We start from the raw sequence: 21,629 nt of genomic DNA, 5'->3' as shown, positions 1-21,629 counted from the left end.
GCTGGATAGTGTCCCCCTCACCCCACATTCACGTCCACCCACAACTTCAGAATGTGACATTATTTGGAAATAGGGTCTTTACAGGTGTATTTCAGTTCAGATGAAGTCACACAGGATTAATACGGGCCCTAAATCCAATGACTGGTGCCCTTATAAGAAGAGGAGACACACACACTACATATATCTATAGTGTCTTAGTCCATTTGGACACAGTGCTAGACAGTGAGGGGATGATGGTGAAACTGGAGAGGCCAGGGCAGTTGAGAGCCTCAGGGGCCACTGTGAGAAGCTTGGACTCGATCCTGCAGGAGATGTGTGGCCACTGAAGGTGGGATGACTGGCAGGAGGCTGCCACACAGAAACTTGAAAGCTGAAACAAGAAGACCACTCAAATGGATGAACTTAAGGCTGTGAGAGAGGTATTTTTGACCAGTGGTCTCCTTCAAAGGCCTTCAAATCTCATTGCATCTGGAAGGCCTCTTGTTTGCAAGGGTCAGAAACCCAACTGAAACTAGCATCAGCAAAAATAATTACTGCTTCACGGAACTCGGAGGACCAGGGCGAAGCTGACCTCAAGGATTCTGGAAATTCAGAAGATAGCAACCTGCATTTCTCTTTCCATCTCTGTCTCTCTTTGCCTCCATCTCTCTGTATCTTTTCCATGTTTTGGCCAGACTTCTCTCAGAGCTTAGTGTAGGAGAGGGGGAGGGGAGGGTCACAGCTTCCTCATCCCAGGGGAAAGACAAAATCTCTCTTTTAGCATCCATATATAAAGACCCAGGGAAGCACCCTGATTGGCCCAGCTTGAGTCACACGTCCAACCATTGGCCAATCACTTTGGATAGATGCTGGGGATTCAGATTGGCTAGGCCTGGTCCAGGTGCCTGTGCCCTGGGGATGGTACTGTGGTTGTCCCCGGGGAGGGGGATACGCTGCACAGACAAATGCAACGGATGTCCATGACATACATCAAGTCAGCACCACCTGCCTACAAGGGCTCAGCCCTTTTGTTTCCCATCACACTCAGACAGGCGGGCCATGACTGTCGGAGAAAGCGCAGCCAGGAAGCCCCTGCCACAGGCTGGCTCCAGGGTGGTGTGTGGAAGATAGCGGTCTCATTAACATCTATTTAGCAAATGACAAAAATCAACCCAAGAGAAGCAAAAAAAATTTTGGCAGCCCCGTCTGGGCAGTGACCGGAGATGGTGGCAGGGCTGCCTCTGCCGTTCTTTCCAGCCTTTCTCACAAGCCCCTGGTGGTCCAAATCGAGAGAACAATTACCATTCTTCTTCCAGACACTGTATAAACAGTAACAATGTGGTTATGGCCCCCTTGAGGGCCAGCAGTTGATGAGCTCCGTGTATCATTCCTCCCTTCCACAGAGGAGAGCATTCCAGCAGGATGAGGTCACAGAGGCAAGGAAAGTTGGGGGTAGGGAGGGGGGTTCCTGGGTCAGAGATCTGGAGCAGTGCCTGGCCCCCGACTCCACCTCTTACCCTGAGCTCTGCCAGTCACTGGTGGTCTCAGAAATCTCTGAATGCACTTGAGTCCCTGCCCTGGTGTGAATGCAAAGGCAGGAGTCTTTTCCTGTGAAACAGCTTGTGGACTGGGGGAACTGGGAGAACCAGTACCCTCTCCCTTCTCCCCCAGCCTTTCCAACTCTGTACCCCACTGACTACACTTGGGTGGCTACACAGAAAAATTTATCATTTGGCGGACCAAACTCCTGGGAGTGATGGATGCTGGCCATGAGCACAGTTAACACAGTAACATTTATGGAACTAGGTTTTATGCTAATTGTATCTCAATGTCTCATTGAATCCACCCTAAATCCCCATTCGGTAGGCATTATTATTAACCCAATGATGCGGATGAGGAAAATAAGGCTCACCCAGTTAGCTGGTAGAAACCTGCATTCAAACTCTGGTCTCTTTGAATCAAGAACTCTTGGCTTCCCCCAGCTGCCTCCATGACCATGTTAGATTGGTGGAATCTTCAACTCAATGCCCACCTCCCCCAACAGCCAGCATGGTTATAAAGGTTGTGCACTGCTCAAGGGCCCCCAGGAGGGTTGGGGGTGGGAGAGTAGGGGCTGAAACGCAGCCTGAACTCTGCTCAGGTGGTCCCAGAGGGGGTGCTTTTTCTAATTCTCACAACGGCACCATCTAGACTAGCAGCAGCCCAGCCCTGGACCATGCTGGGCCTCTCCAAATCCTGACAGCACCTACTGCGCTGGCCACTCACACACCTGGCCCCTTAAATCATAGGCTGCCTTGCATTGTGACCCAACTGTTTCCCATGACAAAACTTGTTTTTCAGACCTTGTTATTCCCATAACTCACGCAGCATTTATTGCCTCCAGGCCTTTGCTTCTTTGGTTCTTTCTGCCTGGAATGCCCTTTTCTTCCCAGCCACCTCTCCCATTTCTATTTCATAGAATTTGTTGTTGTTAGTGCTCTCGAGTCAATCCTGACTCCTAACAACCCTGTGTTCAGCCACCCCGCACCTTCTGGCACTGTATCACACAACGCCCCACTGCTCTTCATAGGGTTTTCGTGGCCAATTTTTTTTGAAAGTGGGTGGTCAGGCCCATCTGTCTAGTCTGGAAGCTCTGCGAAACCTGTCCACCCTGGGTGACCCTGCTGGTATTTGAAATACCGTTGGCATAGCTTTCATGCATCACAGCTACACGCAGCCACCACAGTATGACAAGCCATAGACAGGTGGTGTGGTTCCACGATGGGGAAATGGACCTGGCCTGCTACAGTGACAGCTTCAAATCTTAACCACTAGACTACCAGGCTGGCTTATAAAACCTACCTTTCCTTTAAAACCCAGCCGGATGCCCACTCCTTCAAAATGCTTTTCAAATACTTCATCTCACTCTCCACCCGCTCTCTCACACTGCTTACTATCAGTCATAGCTCTTATCATATCGTACCTCCTGCGTGATAAAGACTATTGCCTATTGAGCACTTACTCTGTGTGGGGCACTGTTGAACACCCTCCATACTTTACCTCCCTGAATCCTCACTTCACGGATGTTATTACACCCATTTCACAGAGAAAGAAACTGAGGCTCAGAGGACTTCAATCTTTCCAGGTTTACACAGCTAGCAAGTAGCAGAGCAGGAACTGAAGGGGTTCTGATTTTAAAGCTGCCTGCTCTGCTGAGGATGGTTTTCCATAAATGTCCTGATCAGGCCTAAACTGTCGGCAACCTGAGGGCAGAAGCCAGTGTGGCTCTCCGCAGCCCCAGAGGTGGGCTTCTGCAAATACCGTGCAAAAGAAAGAGGGCTGCCCTGATGAGCGCTGCCCTCCTTCCCTGGGTGAGCTGCCTGCCACTCCTCTAAGGCTCCAATGCAGACCCTGCACCCAGGCGGGCCCCAGTGGCTCTGTGGGAAAAGGATCGCAGCTCTGTGGCCGGGGACACAAGCCCACCCTAGCGGGAGACTGGGTCTGCGAAGGAGAAAAACATCCCGGGTCCAGCAGCAGGCACACCAACCACACCCAGCCCGGCGAACTTGTTTACGCCTCTCGCACAGCCCCTCCCGCCTGGCCGGCCTGGCCACGTGACCGCCGCCCCGCCCCTCGCTCTCTCGCGTGGCTCCTCCCGCCGCGCCGGCCCTTCTTTTTGCCTCCTTCGGAGTCACAAGATCTCTCAGCGGCCTCCTTTCGGGATCCTTCCGCCTGTCCCCGCCCCCCTACCTTACAAACTCTCCTTGGTTTTTTTTCGACTGGTTCGCGTCATCAGTAATGAGCAGAATGGCCTCTTTCGTCCAAAGGGGCTGCCGACCGCGTTCACCTGTCCCTGGGTTCGAGGGGGAGGCGAGACCCCGCTGTGGACTCTTTTTCGTGGCGGAGGCTGCAGTCGGCCGTGGACATTTCACGACGGGGGGAGGTGCTGTACGTCCAAGATGGCGGCGCCCTGTAGGCTGGAGGGACTGTGAGGTAAACAGCTGAGGGGGAGGAGACGGTGGGTGAGTATGGGGGTGTCGCCCCCTCGTTTTCATGGGGGCTTCTCGGGGCAGCCCTGGCACCGTCACCCTAGTCTGGGAGGCCCCGGAGGGCTGGGGCAAGGGGCTCACTTGCTGGGGAGGAGACCCCGGGAAGGGGGGTTCTAAGAGCTACTCCCCCCCTGTTATTACGCGCTCTCTCCGGCGGGGCCCGGCAGGGCTAGCGGGTCCCTGGGGAGGAGAGGCGGGCCGAGCTGGCACTTCGCCCCTCCTCGGCGGCCGAGGGGACGGCTGCACCCCCGGGCCGCGGTGCCGAGGGCAGGTGTGAGGTGGGCCCCTTCGCCAGCCCCTTACTTGGCCAGGTGATAGGTTTCCGCGGGGGTGCGGAGGGCAGAGGAGAACCCCTCAGCTGGAGGGGAAGGGCCGGGGGGTGGGGCTGGTCCCAAGGCTTGATGAGAGGGGTCAGGGGTGGGGGGAGAATGAATGGAGACTGTCTGTGAGCATCAAGGATCGCCTGGACTCAGTGTTTCCGCTGAAATTTGCATGACTGGAGTGCCTCGCTCCGGGTGTGCTTGTGGGTGTGTAATTGACGATGAAGGACAGTTAGTTACCTTAAAGTCAGCAGAGGTGATTCTTAAGAGACAGCTATTTGCAGAGCCACTCCTAGACGCTCATTCATTCATTTGAGGAACTGGAGGACGAAGAGCCTGCAGTGAGACCTTTCGATTGAAAGCTCTTTCTTTGTGTTTCCTGTTAAAGAGTTTTGCTTGATGTGTTTTGAGGGGAGGGGGGACTTGGGGGGGGGGCTGTCCTCCGAAGAACAACGGCTTGCGTTTATGGAGTGGAAGTGGTTTGCAATCATTATCTCTTTTGGTCCTGGCGACGAAGGGAAGAAGCCACTATTAATACCTCCATTTCTCAGATGAAGAAACTGAGTCCCGGAGAGATTAGGGTAACTTGCCCAAGGTCACACCTCTAGGAGTGTCTGAGCCAGTACTGGAACTGGGGTCTAATTCCAAGATTATAGTCTTGTCATTATTTATACTCACATGACTCTCATTTATCTGTTATTTGATCAAAGCTGGCCTGTCATTCTAATTAAGTGATTAGAATTAATCAATTGACCAAAGTTTGTGCTCCCGTGCCTGTGTGTGTAATTTTGAAGAGGGCTGCACTTGCTTATGGACCTCAGCTTTTGTTTGAGATGGCAGTGTAATATATGTAAACATGTTAGTCTAAATTAGGCTGGAAAGTATTTGGTGTTTTTATAAAACTGAGGAGTTTTCAGCGGAAAGAAGTCCTGCTAAAATCCTAGCTGAATTTTTTATAGAAAGCATAGAAATAGCACTTCACTTTACATAGAGTAAGCTGTAAAAGTACTAAAATAGAATAATACTCTTCTGAGATCCTTTGATTTATAATTTTGGGATCAGCTTGGAGTTATCTGAATTCAAACGTGCTGGCAAAGTGGAGCTGTAAATTCCAAGCAGCATTATAAAACCGAATCTTCTGGGAACCCTTGATTTACTGAGCAACCACCTGTGATTCTTAAGTTGAGCATTCCTGAGTAAACCTGGAATATGCAAATGTGAAAAGTGATTTAGGGTTGCGTAGGGAAATGTACCTTTACCAGTCATGCATCAGGCAAATGAGGCTCCTCAGAAACACTGAAACATTTTTTGCTATTGCCCTTGGGAGCTGCAGAATCTTCCTCTAACCACCTGGTGTAAACTTAAGAGTATTTATAGAAGATGTAAATGGAAAATATCCTCTTACTAAAGTTAATATCTTATCCAAAATACTGTTACATCACGTGCCTGGAAGGGCGGATGATGTAAGCTTTCTTTGCCTCATGCGTTTCCTGGTGTCATGAAGACTTGGTATGTTCCTAAATTCCTAGTTAGACAGACTCCTAGGCGGCTATGAGCCTCCTTGTTTTCATTAAATTGGAGTGTCTCAAATCCTGTGACTCAGTTGTACTCTTCCTCACTGGGTTAAGAGTGAAGACATCCGGTACTGCTACTGTCGTGGTGTAACACGATGCCTTCTGTGCATGCCTGGTTTCATTTGTGAGAAGAAACTGAACAGTCTTACTAGGACAAATCAAATATATACCTGTCTATGTGATGTTTACAGAACAATGAAATTGCCGGAAACGAGATCTCAAGCAGTAATGTTTATCAGAACCTCCATCACAGATGTCTGGCCCCGGAATAGGTAGACCTACATATTACCAAGACCTACATATTAGGTCTTGGAAGACACCCTGGATAAATAGTTTGGAAGAAGTCATGGGTGATTCTGATGTGCACCAGAGGTTGAGGACCACTGGCTTAAAGTTTCCATTTGGCTGTTTTTCTTTTAATTTATAATTTATTGCAGAGGCATTGCTTAAAATAGCTTCTAACCTCTGGTATGTGTAGTGGTGAGTGAATTTTGGGCTCTGAATTACAGCTGACTTGATCTTACAGCTCTATCTTCTTTCAAAGTTTGTTGGTGTACAGGTATGTTCTTTTCAGGGTTCCAGGGCCACAGTGGACTAAAATTAGCTTTTCCTGGAATTAATTGGATATTCTCGGATGTAGATGCGCCAAATACAGCAGAACATCAACCATTTCAAACTTTTCTAAAGTGACTTTTAACGAGTCACTTAAGTTCTCTATGCTTCAGTTTCTTCATCTGTGAAATAAGAGAATTGGATTGTAAATTAGAGATTTCTAAGTCTAAATTTCTGTGGTTTAAAGTCCTCCTGGGGTTTCAGTTAAACATTCTGACTAAATTGATTGAATGAAAATGTTAATGGCTTTATAATAACTAAGGAAATTGCTGACTTTTAGCCTGAGCTGTTGATTGATGACTTGTTTCTTTTCCTTTATATCACGTTATTTTTATTTATTTTATTTTTTATTTTTATTTTTTTTGTGAGGAAGATCAGCCCTGAGCTAACATCCATGCTAATCCTCCTCTTTTTGCTGAGGAAGACTGGCTCTGAGCTAACATCTATTGCCAATCCTCCTCCTTTTTTTTTCCCCCCAAAGCTGGTTGTATGTCATAGTTGCACATCCTTCTAGTTGCTGTATGTGGGACGCGGCCTTAACATGGCCGGAGAAGCGGTGCATCGGTGCACGCCCGGGATCCGAACCCGGGCCGCTAGTAGCAGAGCGCGCGCACTTAACCGCTAAGCCACGGGGCCGGCCCTGTATCACATTATTTTTCAAAGGTAGTTCCCTGTAAGTTCCACATATTATAAATCTCTCTTTGAGAGATTAGTTTTATTTGTATTAGTTTTGTTGTTTAAGTAGCTGCACGCAAGGAAGAAAAGTATACACAATAGCATTCAAACCTGTAGCTTTTTGCTTTGAAAAAATATGTATGTAATTAGTATATACTCAAACACTGAGTTTTTCCCCCTCAGTGTTTAATATAATTCAGTTTGCATGAAATACTCATTTTTTTCCATTTAAGTTGGTCTGAAAGAGGTCTACCATCAGCAATTTGAGATTATTTTTCTGATTTACTTTTTAAGCTGATAGTTGCTAGAAATAAGTAATTTAATGTCTAGTGTCTATTTTTCGGGAGGGGAGAATAAAAAATTATATATGTATATAAAAGATTATATATAATCTCAGGACCTTGCCAATTTCTTCTTGTCCCTTCTCTTGTGCAGTGCTGACTTTTGTTCTATACAGAAAAGTAGCAAAAGGTAACAGAGTACTTTTTAAGGTTGAATGAATTCAGATTGTCATATAATGAGTAAAGTGCCTTAAAAACCTAGCTTTGATACAAAACAAGACATGGTAGTTAGTGGCCTAGAACTTACAGGTCACTTTCTAAAGTAAAGATAGTGGTGGTAGAGGCTATGAAGTAGTTGAGTGACAAAGGACAGTTTTACCCTTCCGTTGGTGATGGAAGACCCAGTGGGGAGTGATAAGGAAGAACAGATGTAGTGACCTTAATGTCTGTAATTGTTAAGACCTGCGCTACTCTGAGTAGTTTACAGAGCACAGTAACAAACACGAAGTGTATCCATTTTAAGTTATAGAATGGTTTTATCAATGTTTCAAATATAAGTTGTTAAATGGATAGACTGCTGAGCCTTACTTACCCAGCAATACATTTTGTTTAGTAGTAATATTGTTATAATAAAGTTTATATTTATTGAGTACATGTGTGCCAAACACCGTGCTAAGTATTTTATATGTGTGAACCCATTACGTCTTTGCAGAGCGTTAAGAGACAGGATAAGGAGGGGAGGAAACTAAAGCTTAGGAAGTTGAAGTAAATTGCATAAGGTCACTTACTCAGTGGCTGAGCTGGGATTTGAACCCCGTGGGCTGACTCCAGAGCCCAAGCATTTAATCTTTCGCTGTGATAAACTGGCTGAACTGCAGATCTCATAGACTAACTCATGGGTCACTGGCTCTTAACTTTTGCGGGGGCCTCAGTTTCCCTCTGAAAATCTGTGGGATGATATGGACCAAATATTCCTTTCTGTCCCATCACTACCAAAAAAATTCATACAGATCTGAAATTTTGGATATGGCTTCTGGAACTTCATGGACCCAGCTTGAAGCCCAGCTGATCATTCTAGATAGATTACTGCTATTAAAAATGGACTTGGGCTTTATTAAAAACAATCTTTTTTATTTTTAACCGGTAGGTAGGAAAGGCCCAAGTCTTTTAAAGATGGGCCTGTGTACTATTTGTATTATAAATCATTTTTGTTTGTTTGTTTTAATGTTGCTTTTTTTTTTTTTTTTTTTTGGTGAGGAAGATCAGCCCTGAGCTAACATCCATGCTAATCCTCCTCTTTTTGCTGAGGAAGACCAGCTCTGAGCTAACATCTATTGCCAATCCTCCTCCTTCCCCCTCCCCCCAAAGCCCCAGTAGATAGTTGTATGTCATAGTTGCACATCCCTCTAGTTGCTGTATGTGGGACGCGGCCTCAGCATGGCCGGAGAAGCGGTGCGTCGGTGCGTGCCCGGGATCGGAACCCGGGCCGCCAGTAGCGGAGTGCGCGCACTTAACCGCTAAGCCACGGGGCCGGCCCCTGTATTATAAATCATTTTGTTAAACTTTTATTTTGAAAGAGTCTTTATACTTCACTGGGAATTCAAGCTTAGGTGCCATATTAGAAAAAATTAAAAGTGGAGAACTCAGGTATGTAAGTTGCTAAATGCTAGTCAGGCTTGGCATGGCATTCGGTCCATGCTGGTACCTTTAGCACCTGGTGGCATTCCACTAGGCTTTTTTCCAAGGTTTATGGACTATCTGTTTTTTTTTTTCCTTTGAACCTCAAAGTATATATAAAATGTATATTAAATGTACATTTCATGTTTCTTGCCTTCGTCCTTCTTTCTTCTTCCTAGGCCAGGGGTTCTCAACCGTTAGTGTGCGTCACAATCACCCAGAAGACCCCACCCCCAAAGTTTTTTTTTTTCTTTGTGAGGAAGATCAGCCCTGAGCTAACATCCATGCCAATCCTCCTCTTTTTGCTGAAAAAGACCAGCCCTGAGCTAACATCTATTGCCAATCCTCCTCCTTTTTTTTTCCCTTCTTCTCCCCAAAGCCCCAGTAGATAGTTGTATGTCATAGTTGCACATCCTTCTAGTTGCTGTATGTGGGATGCCGCCTCAGCATGGCCCAACAAGCGGTGCGTCGGTGTGCGTCCGGATCCGAACCCGGGCCACCAGTAGTGGAGCACGAGCACTAACTGCTAAGCCACGGGGCTGGCCCCGGCAAAGTTTCTGATTCAGAGGTCTGGGGCAAGGCCCAAGTATTTGCATTTCTAATGGATGCCCTAGGTGACACTTACGTTGCTGGTGTGAGGACAGCATTTGAGAATCTCCTTCCTAGACTATGAAACCCTGTGCCTTTATTCCCTAGGATATTTTTATTTTAGTCCCATGAGCTTGAAACCTAAAGAAATCTTACAGTTTGCTCAGATTTCTTTTAGGGGAAGCTCTGTATAGTGACTTTTGGAAACATACATGGTATCTGTCTGGGCCTGTATTTTCTTGGTAAATAATTTTGTTGACGCTAATGGAAAGTCAAAACATAAGAACCATTATTTATAGAGGAGCTGTGCGTTACCAAAATCAAGCTCTGTCCCTATAGGCAAGTTACTGGAGGATTCACCTTTGAAATAGGGTATAAGCTTCAGCAAGTTGTTCAAGGTCCCTAATGGCAAAAATTCTGAATGGAAAATCTGGAGCTCTCCTGCCCTGTTTATATAACCTTGAGAGGGACTACAACTGCAGAGACCGTTTAAATCACACATGACCACGCGTTTTGGCAGGTTTTGCCATCAGCTGTTTTACTCTCACATACTAAGTAGTATTTCCTACCCCTTTCTCCTTCTTTCTGTGCATCAGCAGGAAGAGTGAGCTGGAACTAGTGTCTTACCTTTCTGGATGCATTTGTGCTGAAGGCACCTTGTTCACTTCATAGAATATTACTCTAAGAATCACCTGAGAGTTCCTGAGCCAGAGCTGGACTTAATAGTGTAATGGTGTATTATTAACATAATAATAGTATTATCTGTACTGTTAACAGTGTCATGTTTCTGCTCTACCTATACTGTACTTGATAATGAAATAGTCCATCCATGCTTGAACCTGTATCTAAAGTCTTTGAATTTGTTTAGATAAAAGCCTGAGTATGGAAAACAAGTTACAGTGAGGAGACATCTGCCTTCATGTATACCCTTAGTTGTGTTTTTACATCCTAGACAAGTGTGCACAAAATTATCTTAGGTGATATGATATGTAATTCCCTATTTTCATGTGATTTACAGTTCAGGGGAGTCCTGGGGGTAGAAGGCCACGTACAACACTGGGTTCCCAAAAGTCTGAGTATTCAACAGACATTTTCAGATAAAATGCTTTCTAAAGGCATTTTAGGTACCTGCCACTAGTATTTCACAAAGGTTTTATAGCTCTTAACTCTCTCACAGCACGTAATATATCTTACCTAGGGCAGAGAGATGAAAAAATGTGTACAGTTCCTGCTAATGACAGCTATACGTGGCTGTTACACTGGAGTTCATGTGTAATCCCAGGTATCTAAGCCATCTATCTGTTAACACCTAAAGAATGAAATTAATTAAGGTGAACTATGAAAACAAATTGACCTATGTTCCTTCTGTTTAATCTCAAAATACTAAAGCACAGAGCCCTCATCTTCTTCCTCAAACCTACCCTGTGTTTTTATTCAAAAAGACTGCTTGTAGAAGTGCAATTACAATGTTGCATTTAGGTGAGAACACAACTTTTGGGTCAGGTCAGATATCAAAGAGGAAAAATCTGGGTCTGGGGATGTGTTTCTTTTTTAATTTGGCTTTTGAAGGTAAGGACATGGATTGACTATTATGCTCTGACAGGTGTTTCCATCCATACCCTTTAGAGGTACACATCTTTGAGGGCAGTCTCCTTCATTCCTCACTTCTGATCAGGAATGCACATCTCACTTTACTGCCCAGGATGATTTTACCTAGCAGTACCTCCATAGGGCAGGATTTAAATATAAATGAATAAGTAAATAAACACTTAAAATATAAATAACTGCAGGTATCGTTTGATACGCCAACATTAAATTGATGCTGATTTATTACCATTACCATTGTTAACATGATGGTAAAGAAGTTAAGAAGTCTTAATGTTGAGCATTAGACAAAAACATTCTGATTTCCTATGCCAGTGCCTTTGTCTAAGACAGTGATCTTTTTTTTTTTATAATTTTGTTTATTTATTTTTCCCCCAAAGCCCCAGTAGACAGTTGTGTTTCATAGATGCACATCCTTCTAGTTGCTGCATGTGGGACGCGGCCTCAGCATGGCCGGAGAAGCGGTGCGTCAGTGCACACCTGGGATAGAACCCGGGCCGCCAGCAGCGGAGCGCGCGCACCCAACCACTAAGCCATAGGGCGGGCCCTCTAAGACAGTGATCTTGACTGAGCAGGCTACAAGATCTCATCTTATGTATATCCTAATTCAACCCTTGCCTTAGATATTCCTTTTCAGGTAAAAGATCCAACTGGGGTTAATTGTAAGAGGAAGTCTAAATGACTCACCAGACTAACAGCTGATTTTAAGATTTTAAAGATTAGAGGCTCCCGTGTTTTAATTCCAGCTCTGTACTTGGTTGAGTGGCTGTGGCTGGGCGAGCACTCCCTGTCTGAATGGTTTGGTTGGCCTTTCTGAAAAGCAAGCCTGCCTCCCAGCACTGCACTCACGCTTGCATATGCCACTGAAGACCGTTGGTGTTTAATGCCTAGAATGCTCTCCACAAGGAAATAAAATTACCCTGTCATCTGGAGCAAGAGATTTTAATTGTGAAGAGAGTTGCTCAATCTACTAGTTTGACTTGGACCAGGATTGTATATTTAAGGACTTGTTTCCAGGTTTTTTGTGCTTTGTGTAATTAGGTGGATATAGTGTATGAGGCTCAGCTTTCCTACTTTGTATTCAGCCCTGGAATGGCTACCAAAGAAACTGATGAAATCTTTGCTGACCTGAACAGGGTATATTTGCCTCTTGGGTGCCAGACACTGAAATAGGCCCTGGGTGTCCATTGGTGGACCAAACAGATGGTCCCTGTCCTCATGGAGCTTAAAATCTCATGATCAGACTGTACCTAAATATAGTTTGAAGGGCCCACATTTTAAAAGCAAACTGGAATGTATTTATATATACTCATATTTAACATGGATATTTAACATGAGGTAATTTGGACGGAAAGTAGGACAAAAAGGGGAAGAAAGTAGAGAAATGATAGCTATTCACAAACATTTTATGCTTGTCATGTAGAAGGATTAGATTAAGTTTGTGCTGTTTTGAAGGCAGAATTCGGCTTTAGGCATTTGTTTAAGAAATATTTTAACTCATAGTCATTCAGTCAACAAGTACCAGACACTGTGGTAGCTGCTGGAGATAAAGTACCAAATAAGCTTCTCTTTCTTCCTGGATGTAACTTCTGTTCTACTGAGGGAGACATATTCGATAACTAATTACACTTATTTAATTGGGTTGCGGTAAGTGACAAAGAAATATAGGCTGCTAAGAGTATTTAACAGGGGACCTGGCCTAGTCTGGAGCATAGGAGTGGAGGGAAGCGAAGGCTTCTCCGATGAAGCGAATGTTTAAGCTGAGATTTTAAAGGTGAAGACTTAGTTGGGAGGGGGACAGGGGTCGATTCTCCCAGGCACAGAGACAGCGTGTACGTGGTCCTGAAGTGGAGTGCCTGAGGCTTGGCTGAGTGACTGAGAGGCTAGTGGAGCAGGGTCCTAGGGAGGGAAGGGAACATGGTGGGTGATGAGGCAATGCAGGCCCACTAGTGCTTTGAGCCTGGCACTGTTCCTACTCTTGGGGCCCACCTCACAGGGCTTCTTGAGTAAATACTCTGGGCCACACACTGTGCTGAGGGCTATAGGATGCTTCATCTTGTTTGATCCTCATAGCCTTAGGAGGTAGATGCCGTTCTTCTTCTCATTTTACAAATGAGATAACTTAAGGTTAGATGTTAGAGACTTAAAATAAATAGCCAAAAGTTACACGGCTAATAAATGGCAGAACTTGGATTTCAGCTCGGAACTCTAATTCTAGAGCCTACCCTACCCATTCATTTACTGCCCATTCGTTTATAGCTCTTATAAACAGACAGTTAACAAAAGGAAGAGATTACAAGTTCAGCACAATGTAAAGAATTTTCTAGCAACCAGCTGTTCAGAAATGTAGATAGGAAGAGGCACATGCACCCAATGATTGTAAGTGTTCATTCCAGTGGAAACCAGATGGCCACCTGTCAGGAACAGAGGAGGAAGGAGGTTGACCAGATGAACCCTAAACTCCCTCTGACTGCATCTGGGATGTCATTTCACTGTAAGTTTATTATGTACATATATGTGTTTTTTTTCCCTTCAGTGACCATGAAAGACACCAGGTTGACAGCACTGGAAACTGAAGTACCGGTTGTTCCCAGAACAGGTAAGGTATAAACTCAGTCAGGGTTTGGGGGAAGATGGAAGGGAATTGTTCATCTAGTCCCTGGTCTTACTTTTGCATAGGTGTTTCTTTGCATTCAGGATTTGACGTTTATGGTTTTAGCTGCTTGCCAGGAACTGAGCCTTCTGTGGTGTGAAGTAATTAGTCATACTACTCATGATTTAATTGCTTTTTCATTGCCAGGCACTAAGTGCATTATATGTGTTATTTATTTTCTTCTTCACAGCCACACTTTTGGTGTATCCCCATTTTACAGATGAAGAATTGGGCTCTGAGATATTATGTAGTTTTCCTAAGGTTGTATAGCTAGTACACAGGTAAACCGGTGACTCAAATTAGTTTTGTCTAGCAGCAAAGTTTGGTTTTAACCACTAAATTAAATTGAAGCCTTGTGTTGGAGTAAGTCATTTAACTAGTGCAGAAGTTCTCAACCCTGGCTGTACCTTAGAAATCCTTGGGTTTATAAAAACAAACCAAATGTACGATCTGGACCCCACCCCCTAACCTGCTCTGGAGTGAGGCCTGGGCTTCAGGATTTTATAAATTCTCCAGGTGATTCTAGTGTACATCCTGGGCTGAGAACCCCTAAACTGATGAATTAGCATTTACATCTTAACATGGTTTTATCTATTAATTGTCTTCATTATTTTTTTTGGATAAATTATATGCTGTAGTGGTTTCTAGGAATTGGAGGATTTTCAAAGTCCCAGAATGTATCTTTCATAAATATTGAGGCTCTGGCATTTCTGTGGATATGAATTTAGTCTTGGTGACCTGACTGATCACTGAGCTATAATTTTGAGTTTACCAGAAAGAGTGGCCAATGCAGCAACATGGTGTGTCTCCGGGAAGGGTGTAGGGAAGGTGTTTGGTTCGCTGTCTTTATACACCGAGAGCTGATGGATCTCACTGGTTGCCATTACCATATTCTGTCACTGTCTGCCTCACCTTATGTCATAGGAATTGTGAAATAATTATAATTAATAATATAATTGCAAAATAATAATCTTTTGCCTGAAAGATCAATGTTTGTTCACAAACAGGACTTAATACAGATTGTAGACTGTCTAACAAGAAAGTGAAAGTATTGTTCTCTCACAAGTAGGAGAAGCTTTCTAAGTTTGACTTTGCATTTTCAAATTTTTTATGTATACTTCACGCTGTCCCTTTTTAGAAGTCTACTGAATATGAATTTGAACCCAATGTCAGGTGGTCAGGTGTTTGTATCATTGAGGCCCAAGCTGAATAGCACACACCATAAATCTCAAATTTCATTAAACTTTTTTCATTATTGCAATTTTATTACATTTTAGCAGCCAGATTTTTAAAGTTTTAATGTAGGAAAAATATTTGTTAGCATTATCAGCTGCTAGATTGCTCCTGTGGTCACTGTGTTAGACGTGTGTGATACCAAATAGACGTTCGTCTTCAACTGCCACATTTAGTCCCATCACTAACCTTTTTGGACAGAGCAGAATGTAATTCAAGAGAGTTTCTGGTAGATTGTTTTCCAGAAGGAACCTGTACCTGGGATTCATAGCTTAGGCAAACCTCAAAAGTCCTTCATCTTCAGCTACTAAAATTGTTGGCAACCTGTAGCAATCATTTTGACGAGCCTTTTGTTTAAATTTTTAGCCTCCTTAGATAGAAAACTACAAGAAATTGTCTTCCTAAAGCATTTTTGTAAAGTCTGTTTTGGAATCTGATTAGTGTGAAATACCCAAAATGTGTTTGGGTATTTCATTTTTTTCTTAACATTATTTTCTTCATATTCTACATTCTTTATGTTTGGCTTGGAGATGATTTCTCATAGATGTTGTTGGCTGTGATTTTGGAATTTTTTCATGTCATGAAATCGAAGTGACAGGTTGACGTTGTATTTTTAATTCATCCTCACAAGATGTGAAAATTTCCCAAGTATGACTTTTTCTTGAAAGACTACAAATTAAATGCAGTTCTTAAAGGTTATTTCGTTTGTAAGAAATGCTACAAAACAATTCTATGGGGGCCAGCCCGGTGTCGTAGCGATTAAGTTCGTGTGTTCTGCTTCGGCGGCCCGTGGTTCACCAGTTCGGATCCTGGGCGTGGACCTAGTCACCACTCATCAAGCCATGCTGAGGTGGCGTCCCATATAGAAGAGCTACAACTCTACAACTATGATACACAACTATGTACTGGGGCTTTGGGGAGAAAAAAGAAAAAAAGAGGAAGATTGGCAACAGATGTTAGTGCAGGGCCAATCTTCCTCAAAAAAAAAAATTCTATAGAAGTTAGAATTAAAATATAATTTAATTTCTGTTATTTAGCCAGGTGTTATTAAAATTTTTATAAACATTTGGCTCAAAGAGTAATTACTGTTATTTGTAAAGTTATCTAGATAATCTGCCCCCTTAGTATTCATATTATTAACATATTTAACTATTTGAAAGTTTTCAATTGTTTTTGAATATAAAAATCACATTCATCGTGAACTGAAGCTTTTATTTTTCTAATAAGTATACATTCATTCTTAAACTGACAGAATTTCAACTTATAAAACACAAAACTTGGTTATTACATCTAGAGTGTTTTACTTTTATTTGAAAGTGAATATTCAGATATTAACAGAAATTCTAAATGCATGCCTTCTTCACATTACTGACATCATGTAGCTTAGGTATAATGGTAATGACGTGGCCATATAGTTATTGATCTCACACACACACGCGGTTAAGGATGTCAGAAATGCTACTGAAGTAGGCAGTTGATAGTTCAACTTTTAAACCTTCTGAAGACCAAGGCCAAAGCCAGATACCAGATTTTGGCCAAGTTTGGAGACTAAGACCTGAAAGACAGTTAGTCATGGAAGGATGTGGCAGGTGAGCATTCCAAGGATAGAGGAAACAGCAAGTGCAAAGGCGTTGAGAAAGAACCACCTTTCCTGGGTTTGAGAAGACTGAGACTAGAGCAGAGAAATGAAGAGACAGAGTGGTGTGGAATGAAGGCAGAGGAAGGTTGGGAGTTCATAAATGGCTGAATCACGTGGAGGCTTGTAGTCTAGTAGACCACTCATGAGTTTGGCTCTTATTAGCTCCATGGGGAACCATTGAATGATTTTAAACAGGAGAATGGTAGATTCTGATTTCCATATTTCAGTGTCTCTTGTGGTTGTTTGGTGGTGAATGAATGAATTGTAGGGGAGCAGAAATACAAGCGGGGAGTGTAGTGAGGGAGGCTGCTCTTCCCTTGTCTCCAAGGGGAGATAATGGGAGCTTCCACTGGGGCGATGGTAAAGGGGATAGTGAGATCATGGGTTTGCTGAGAGGTTAGATGTGGGGGTGGGAGTGGTAGAAGAGTCAAAAATGTCTCCTAGATGTTTGCTTTGGACTGATGGTTGTGCCTTTTACTGAGATCCAGAAGACTGGCAGAGTGACAGGTTTTGGGGTCAGGAGTGGGCGTTGAAAGTCATGGTTCCGTGATATAAATAGCATCATCTATAGCACTGTACTGTGGCGTGCGGCCATTAGAGATAATATTAAAGTAAATGGAATGTTGCTTTGGCATGTGGGATACAGAAATGTATTAACCCAGATGTTGACTTTCGGCTTCTCTTGTCTCCTCTTTTCTATACTTGCTTACTTTCAAAGTGGAAGAAAGCCTTTCACGGCTATAAGTGGATGCTTCATGTGCCTGTGGTGCTAACCTTTAAGTGACTTTTCCCAGCCTTTCTTCCGTAGGCTATTAAGTGTGTTTAACACATGTGCGTCTCACCCACCACCACCACATCCAGGTCAAGCTGGTCCCCTCCCTCCTTTGTGCACCCACGGAACCATGTTCATTTCCTTTTCGAGCACATATAATTCTTCATTGCACTTGCTAAATCTGCCTTCCCTACTTAGCACCCTGCACTTAGACCCTCAAGAAATATTTGAATGAGTTTTGAAAGGAGAGATATTCCAATCATAGGACTGATTCCAAAAGCTTATGATTTAACTCCCATGAGGGCTTTTTAGAATGTCAAAAATGAACTTGGGTCAATTAAACGAAGAATCTCACACAAAGCCCAAGATTTATATTTCTTCTGGGGATTAAAAAATATGGTCAAAAGAATTTTAGAACCAAAGAGAAAAGCTTGTTGCCAAAAATGTTCTATCGTGTTTTAGATAAAACCTTATTTTTGCCTTCTATAAAGCTTTTGAAAGAGTAGGCTCCAGAAATCAGACTTTTATACCTAAATTATATTTAAAAACTCAAAAAGAAGCAAGGTAGCCCAAGCTGGCCAGCCCTGACTATTGCCAAGTTGACTGGACAGTCGCCATCTTTGTTTAGAATTGAGCTCATGGCACTCTGTGCTCTGGGCTGCCTGCATTTGGAGGAACAGCTCTGACATGACTGTCTTGTGAATACACAGAAGACAAACTCAGAGTCTGTAGGCTGAGACTAGGTAAGTAGCACTTTTATTGGAACAAAACCATACTTAGGGACAAAATACTTTTAAAACGATGAATTGCATTCTTTATCACTAATTGAGAGTTATTTGTGATTTACTTGAAATAGAAATGAATGTGGGAGCCAGCTAGATACATGTGCTATTAAAAAGTCATCTTGAGGGGCCGGCCCGGTGGCGCAAGCGGTTAAGTGCGCGCGCTCCGCTGCGGCGGCCCGGGGTTCGCTGGTTCGGATCCCGGGCGCGCACCGACGCACTGCTTGGTAAGCCATGCTGTGGCGGCGTCCCATATAAAGTGGAGGAAGATAGGCACAGATGTTAGCCCAGGCCCGTCTTCCTCAGCAAAAAAAAAAAAAGAGGAGGATTGGCGGATGTTAGCTCAGGGCTGATCTCCTCACAAAAAAAAAAAAAAAAAAAAAAAAAAAAAAAAAAAAAAAGTCATCTTGAAAGTGATGGACCAAAGATTTTTACTAGTGTTCTTTCTGATAATATACGAGTACTACTCAGTGAGTGTTTGTTTGTGCCAGGTCCTCTGCTAAGTGTGTGACATATGTTATCTCATTTAATCCTCTCAATGAACAATAAATCCTGACAGGTTGGTATTATCTTTGCTCAGAAGTTTAATTTAATCCAACTCACAATAAGGTGAAATGTATTCCTATTTTCAGTTTTGAACTCTTTTACAGTAAAGTCTTACCAGTTGTGGTCTCACGTTTCTGAGCCTTTTGAAATTGACTTTTTGATTTACCTATAAGGTTTATAAGGTGTGAGCCAGCAACTTCTTACATCATGATTTGCTATCAACAATGCATTTAGACATTTTAATTGATTTTTCTGGCTAATGAACTTATTATTCACCAAGAGCCAAATCAGTGAATATCACGAGGTTGTAATTAAACGAGAGCATAGATGATAGTAAGTTAATACTCACCAGTTTCTGGGGTCATTGCTACTTTAAATTGGGCATCCTTGTAGGAGGAGCTTAACTCTTCAGTGGGATTTTTCTTTAGCATAGTGTTTCTCAAACATGGCTTATGTGTCATCCATATAAGAATTACCTGGGGTGCTTATTAAAGTGCAGATTCCTGAGCGCAAAATTCAGTTCTGGAGTGGGCCCAGGAAATTGCATTTCTAACAAGCATATACTAAAGCTTGAGACTGCTACTTTAGCTTACTCAAAGACAAGCAAATAGAAAATAAGAATATATTTTAATGTGGCTGCAAATGACATATTAAAATGTCACTGGCCTGAGAGCTGGGCTAGGCTATATTCTGCTTTACCGTGTGACCTTGGCAAAGTTATCCTTTTTGAGTATCCATATTCTCCTTTGTAAAAAAAGGGTAATACCGTCTTACCTCATAGAGTTGCTGTGAGGATCAAAACCACAAGTTAGCTTAATGTCACATTTAAGGGCCTGGGGCCTTGGAGTCAAGCAGATCTGGGTTGGAATTTCATTTCTCTCCTGGTTTTGTCTCTTGCTAGCTTTGTGACCCTGAGCAAATGGCTTGATCTCTGTTTCTCTCCTTGTAAAATGGGGACAAAAGAACCAGTCACACAGTGGTAGTGTAAGGAGTGTATTCGATGATGTTTGTAGGTGTGCGGTGCCTGTCTAATAAATGTAGCTGTTATTACTTGTTTTTGAAAATACAGCTTTAGAGACCAAAGTGGGGAGAAATAAATAGTTATAAATGTGTATCATAACACTTGGGGAAAGAGCTGCTTTTTGTAGACGAAGATAAGGCAGCTGCTCCACTACCATAAAGAACTGAGTTTCTGAAAGGTGAAGGTTTCCCTTGACGCCCCCGTTCATGCTGCTTCCGTGTAACCAAAGGCGTGTGAGTGTGTGATGGATGTCTAGGATGAGGAGTATACACTAAAAATAGAGAGACAATCCCTGGTTCAAATGAGGTATTGAACTTAACGTACTTGGGACCTCACCAGCTATACTAACTTTTAGACCTTGATGGGATTGTCAAGAATAAAATAGTATGCTTTTAGTTCTTTTTCTGAGAATAATTCATCTACTTTTTAGATCAGTGATTTGAAGCATAAACATAGTCTTAGCCAAAACCCAAGGTAGAATCAGAAGTAGAAAGAGAGCTTGGATTTGGTCTTGTCCTTAAGTTGCTGTGATGGTTCTGACAGGTATCAGCTTTTTAGGTTTCTCTCTGATTGTGTTCCAGAGAACGCCTCTTCGTAAATTTGTCAGAGATAAAATAATTCACACACCCTAGCTTCTTTTATCACCAAAGTTCTGTACAGACTTTTTTTGAACACATTTGAACACATTCACTGGTTTGTCTTGTAGGTAATTTTTTGTGGGGGAGAAATGGGGCCATTTTGTCACACTGTTCATCTTCCTTTTTCTCAGTCTGGTAGTGGCACCAATGAAGAGCCTTCAGAGTCTTTAACACACATCCTGGACCCGGCACAGCACGTTTGTGTAAGATAATGGCCCAACAATCAAATATCGGGGAGCTCCTCTCCATGCTGGATTCCCCCGTGCTGAGTGTGCGTGATGACGTAACAGCTGTCTTTAAAGAGAACCTCAATTCTGGTAAGCAAAACCATATCCTTTTTAGCTTACTGCTAATCGGAAGAGATTGACCTGGAGGTGACTAGAATCCTGCTGATGAATTTTGGTTTGCATCTTCTAAAGAGAGTGTTTAAAACCAACAAAAAAGAGCATACATTGGTGAATTCAATCTGTATGTGTTTTAAGCTTTTATTTATGGAAATATTCAAATATACACACAAACGCATAAGAATCACATAACAAACCCCACAAACCCAGCTCCAAAGTTTCTGTCATTCTTGTTTCATCTTACCTTCCTGACTCCCCCAACCCAAATATTTTAAAGCAAATCCCAGATATATCATTTCTTCTGTAAATCACCCATGTGATTTTTAATATGAAAAATGCTTAACCTCTCTTTAATCAGAGAAATACAAATTTAAACAGTACCTTTTTTTGCTTACCAGGTTGGCAAAAATCAAATATTGATCATGGATATGGGCACTGTTAGCAGGAGAATAAATTGGTGTTCAGCCTTTTTGGAGTATCTATGTCAATTTAAAAACCTGTACCATCTGGCCCACTTATAAGGATCTGTATTTCATTATAGCCTTGAATGAAATAATAGTGAAAAATTGGAAAAACCCAAATGTCTTGCAGTAGGTGAAGGGTTAAATTAGTTATGTAGAGTCATGCAGTGGAGCACTAGGAGGTCAGTAAAGAGAATGAAG

At 42.9% G+C, this 21,629-nt stretch overlaps 1 protein-coding gene across 5 annotated transcripts in view; it reads left to right on the top strand.

Annotated features, from left to right (window-relative positions):
• Positions 1-3,794: 3,794 nt before the first annotated feature.
• The window catches only part of TSC1 (TSC complex subunit 1), a 57,400-nt gene continuing 39,565 nt past the window's right edge, over positions 3,795-21,629 (top strand). For 2 of the 5 annotated variants that reach the window (XM_058524374.1, XM_058524370.1), the window contains exons 1-3: positions 3,797-3,980; positions 13,876-13,938; positions 20,755-20,940. In XM_058524374.1, coding sequence (XP_058380357.1) covers positions 20,835-20,940 — 106 coding nt within the window. In that variant the 5' untranslated portion in view covers positions 3,797-3,980; positions 13,876-13,938; positions 20,755-20,834. Of the gene's footprint in view, positions 3,981-13,875; positions 13,939-20,754; positions 20,941-21,629 lie in introns of all 5 variants that reach the window. The other 3 variants (XM_058524373.1, XM_058524371.1, XM_058524372.1) reach the window with 3 other exon arrangements.

Source organism: Diceros bicornis, chromosome 28 (genome assembly GCF_020826845.1).
Source record: "Diceros bicornis minor isolate mBicDic1 chromosome 28, mDicBic1.mat.cur, whole genome shotgun sequence".
Classification (NCBI taxonomy): Eukaryota; Metazoa; Chordata; class Mammalia; order Perissodactyla; family Rhinocerotidae; genus Diceros; species Diceros bicornis.
The sequence above is the reverse complement of the archived record's forward strand: the minus strand, read 5'-3'. Positions and strand labels throughout refer to the sequence as shown.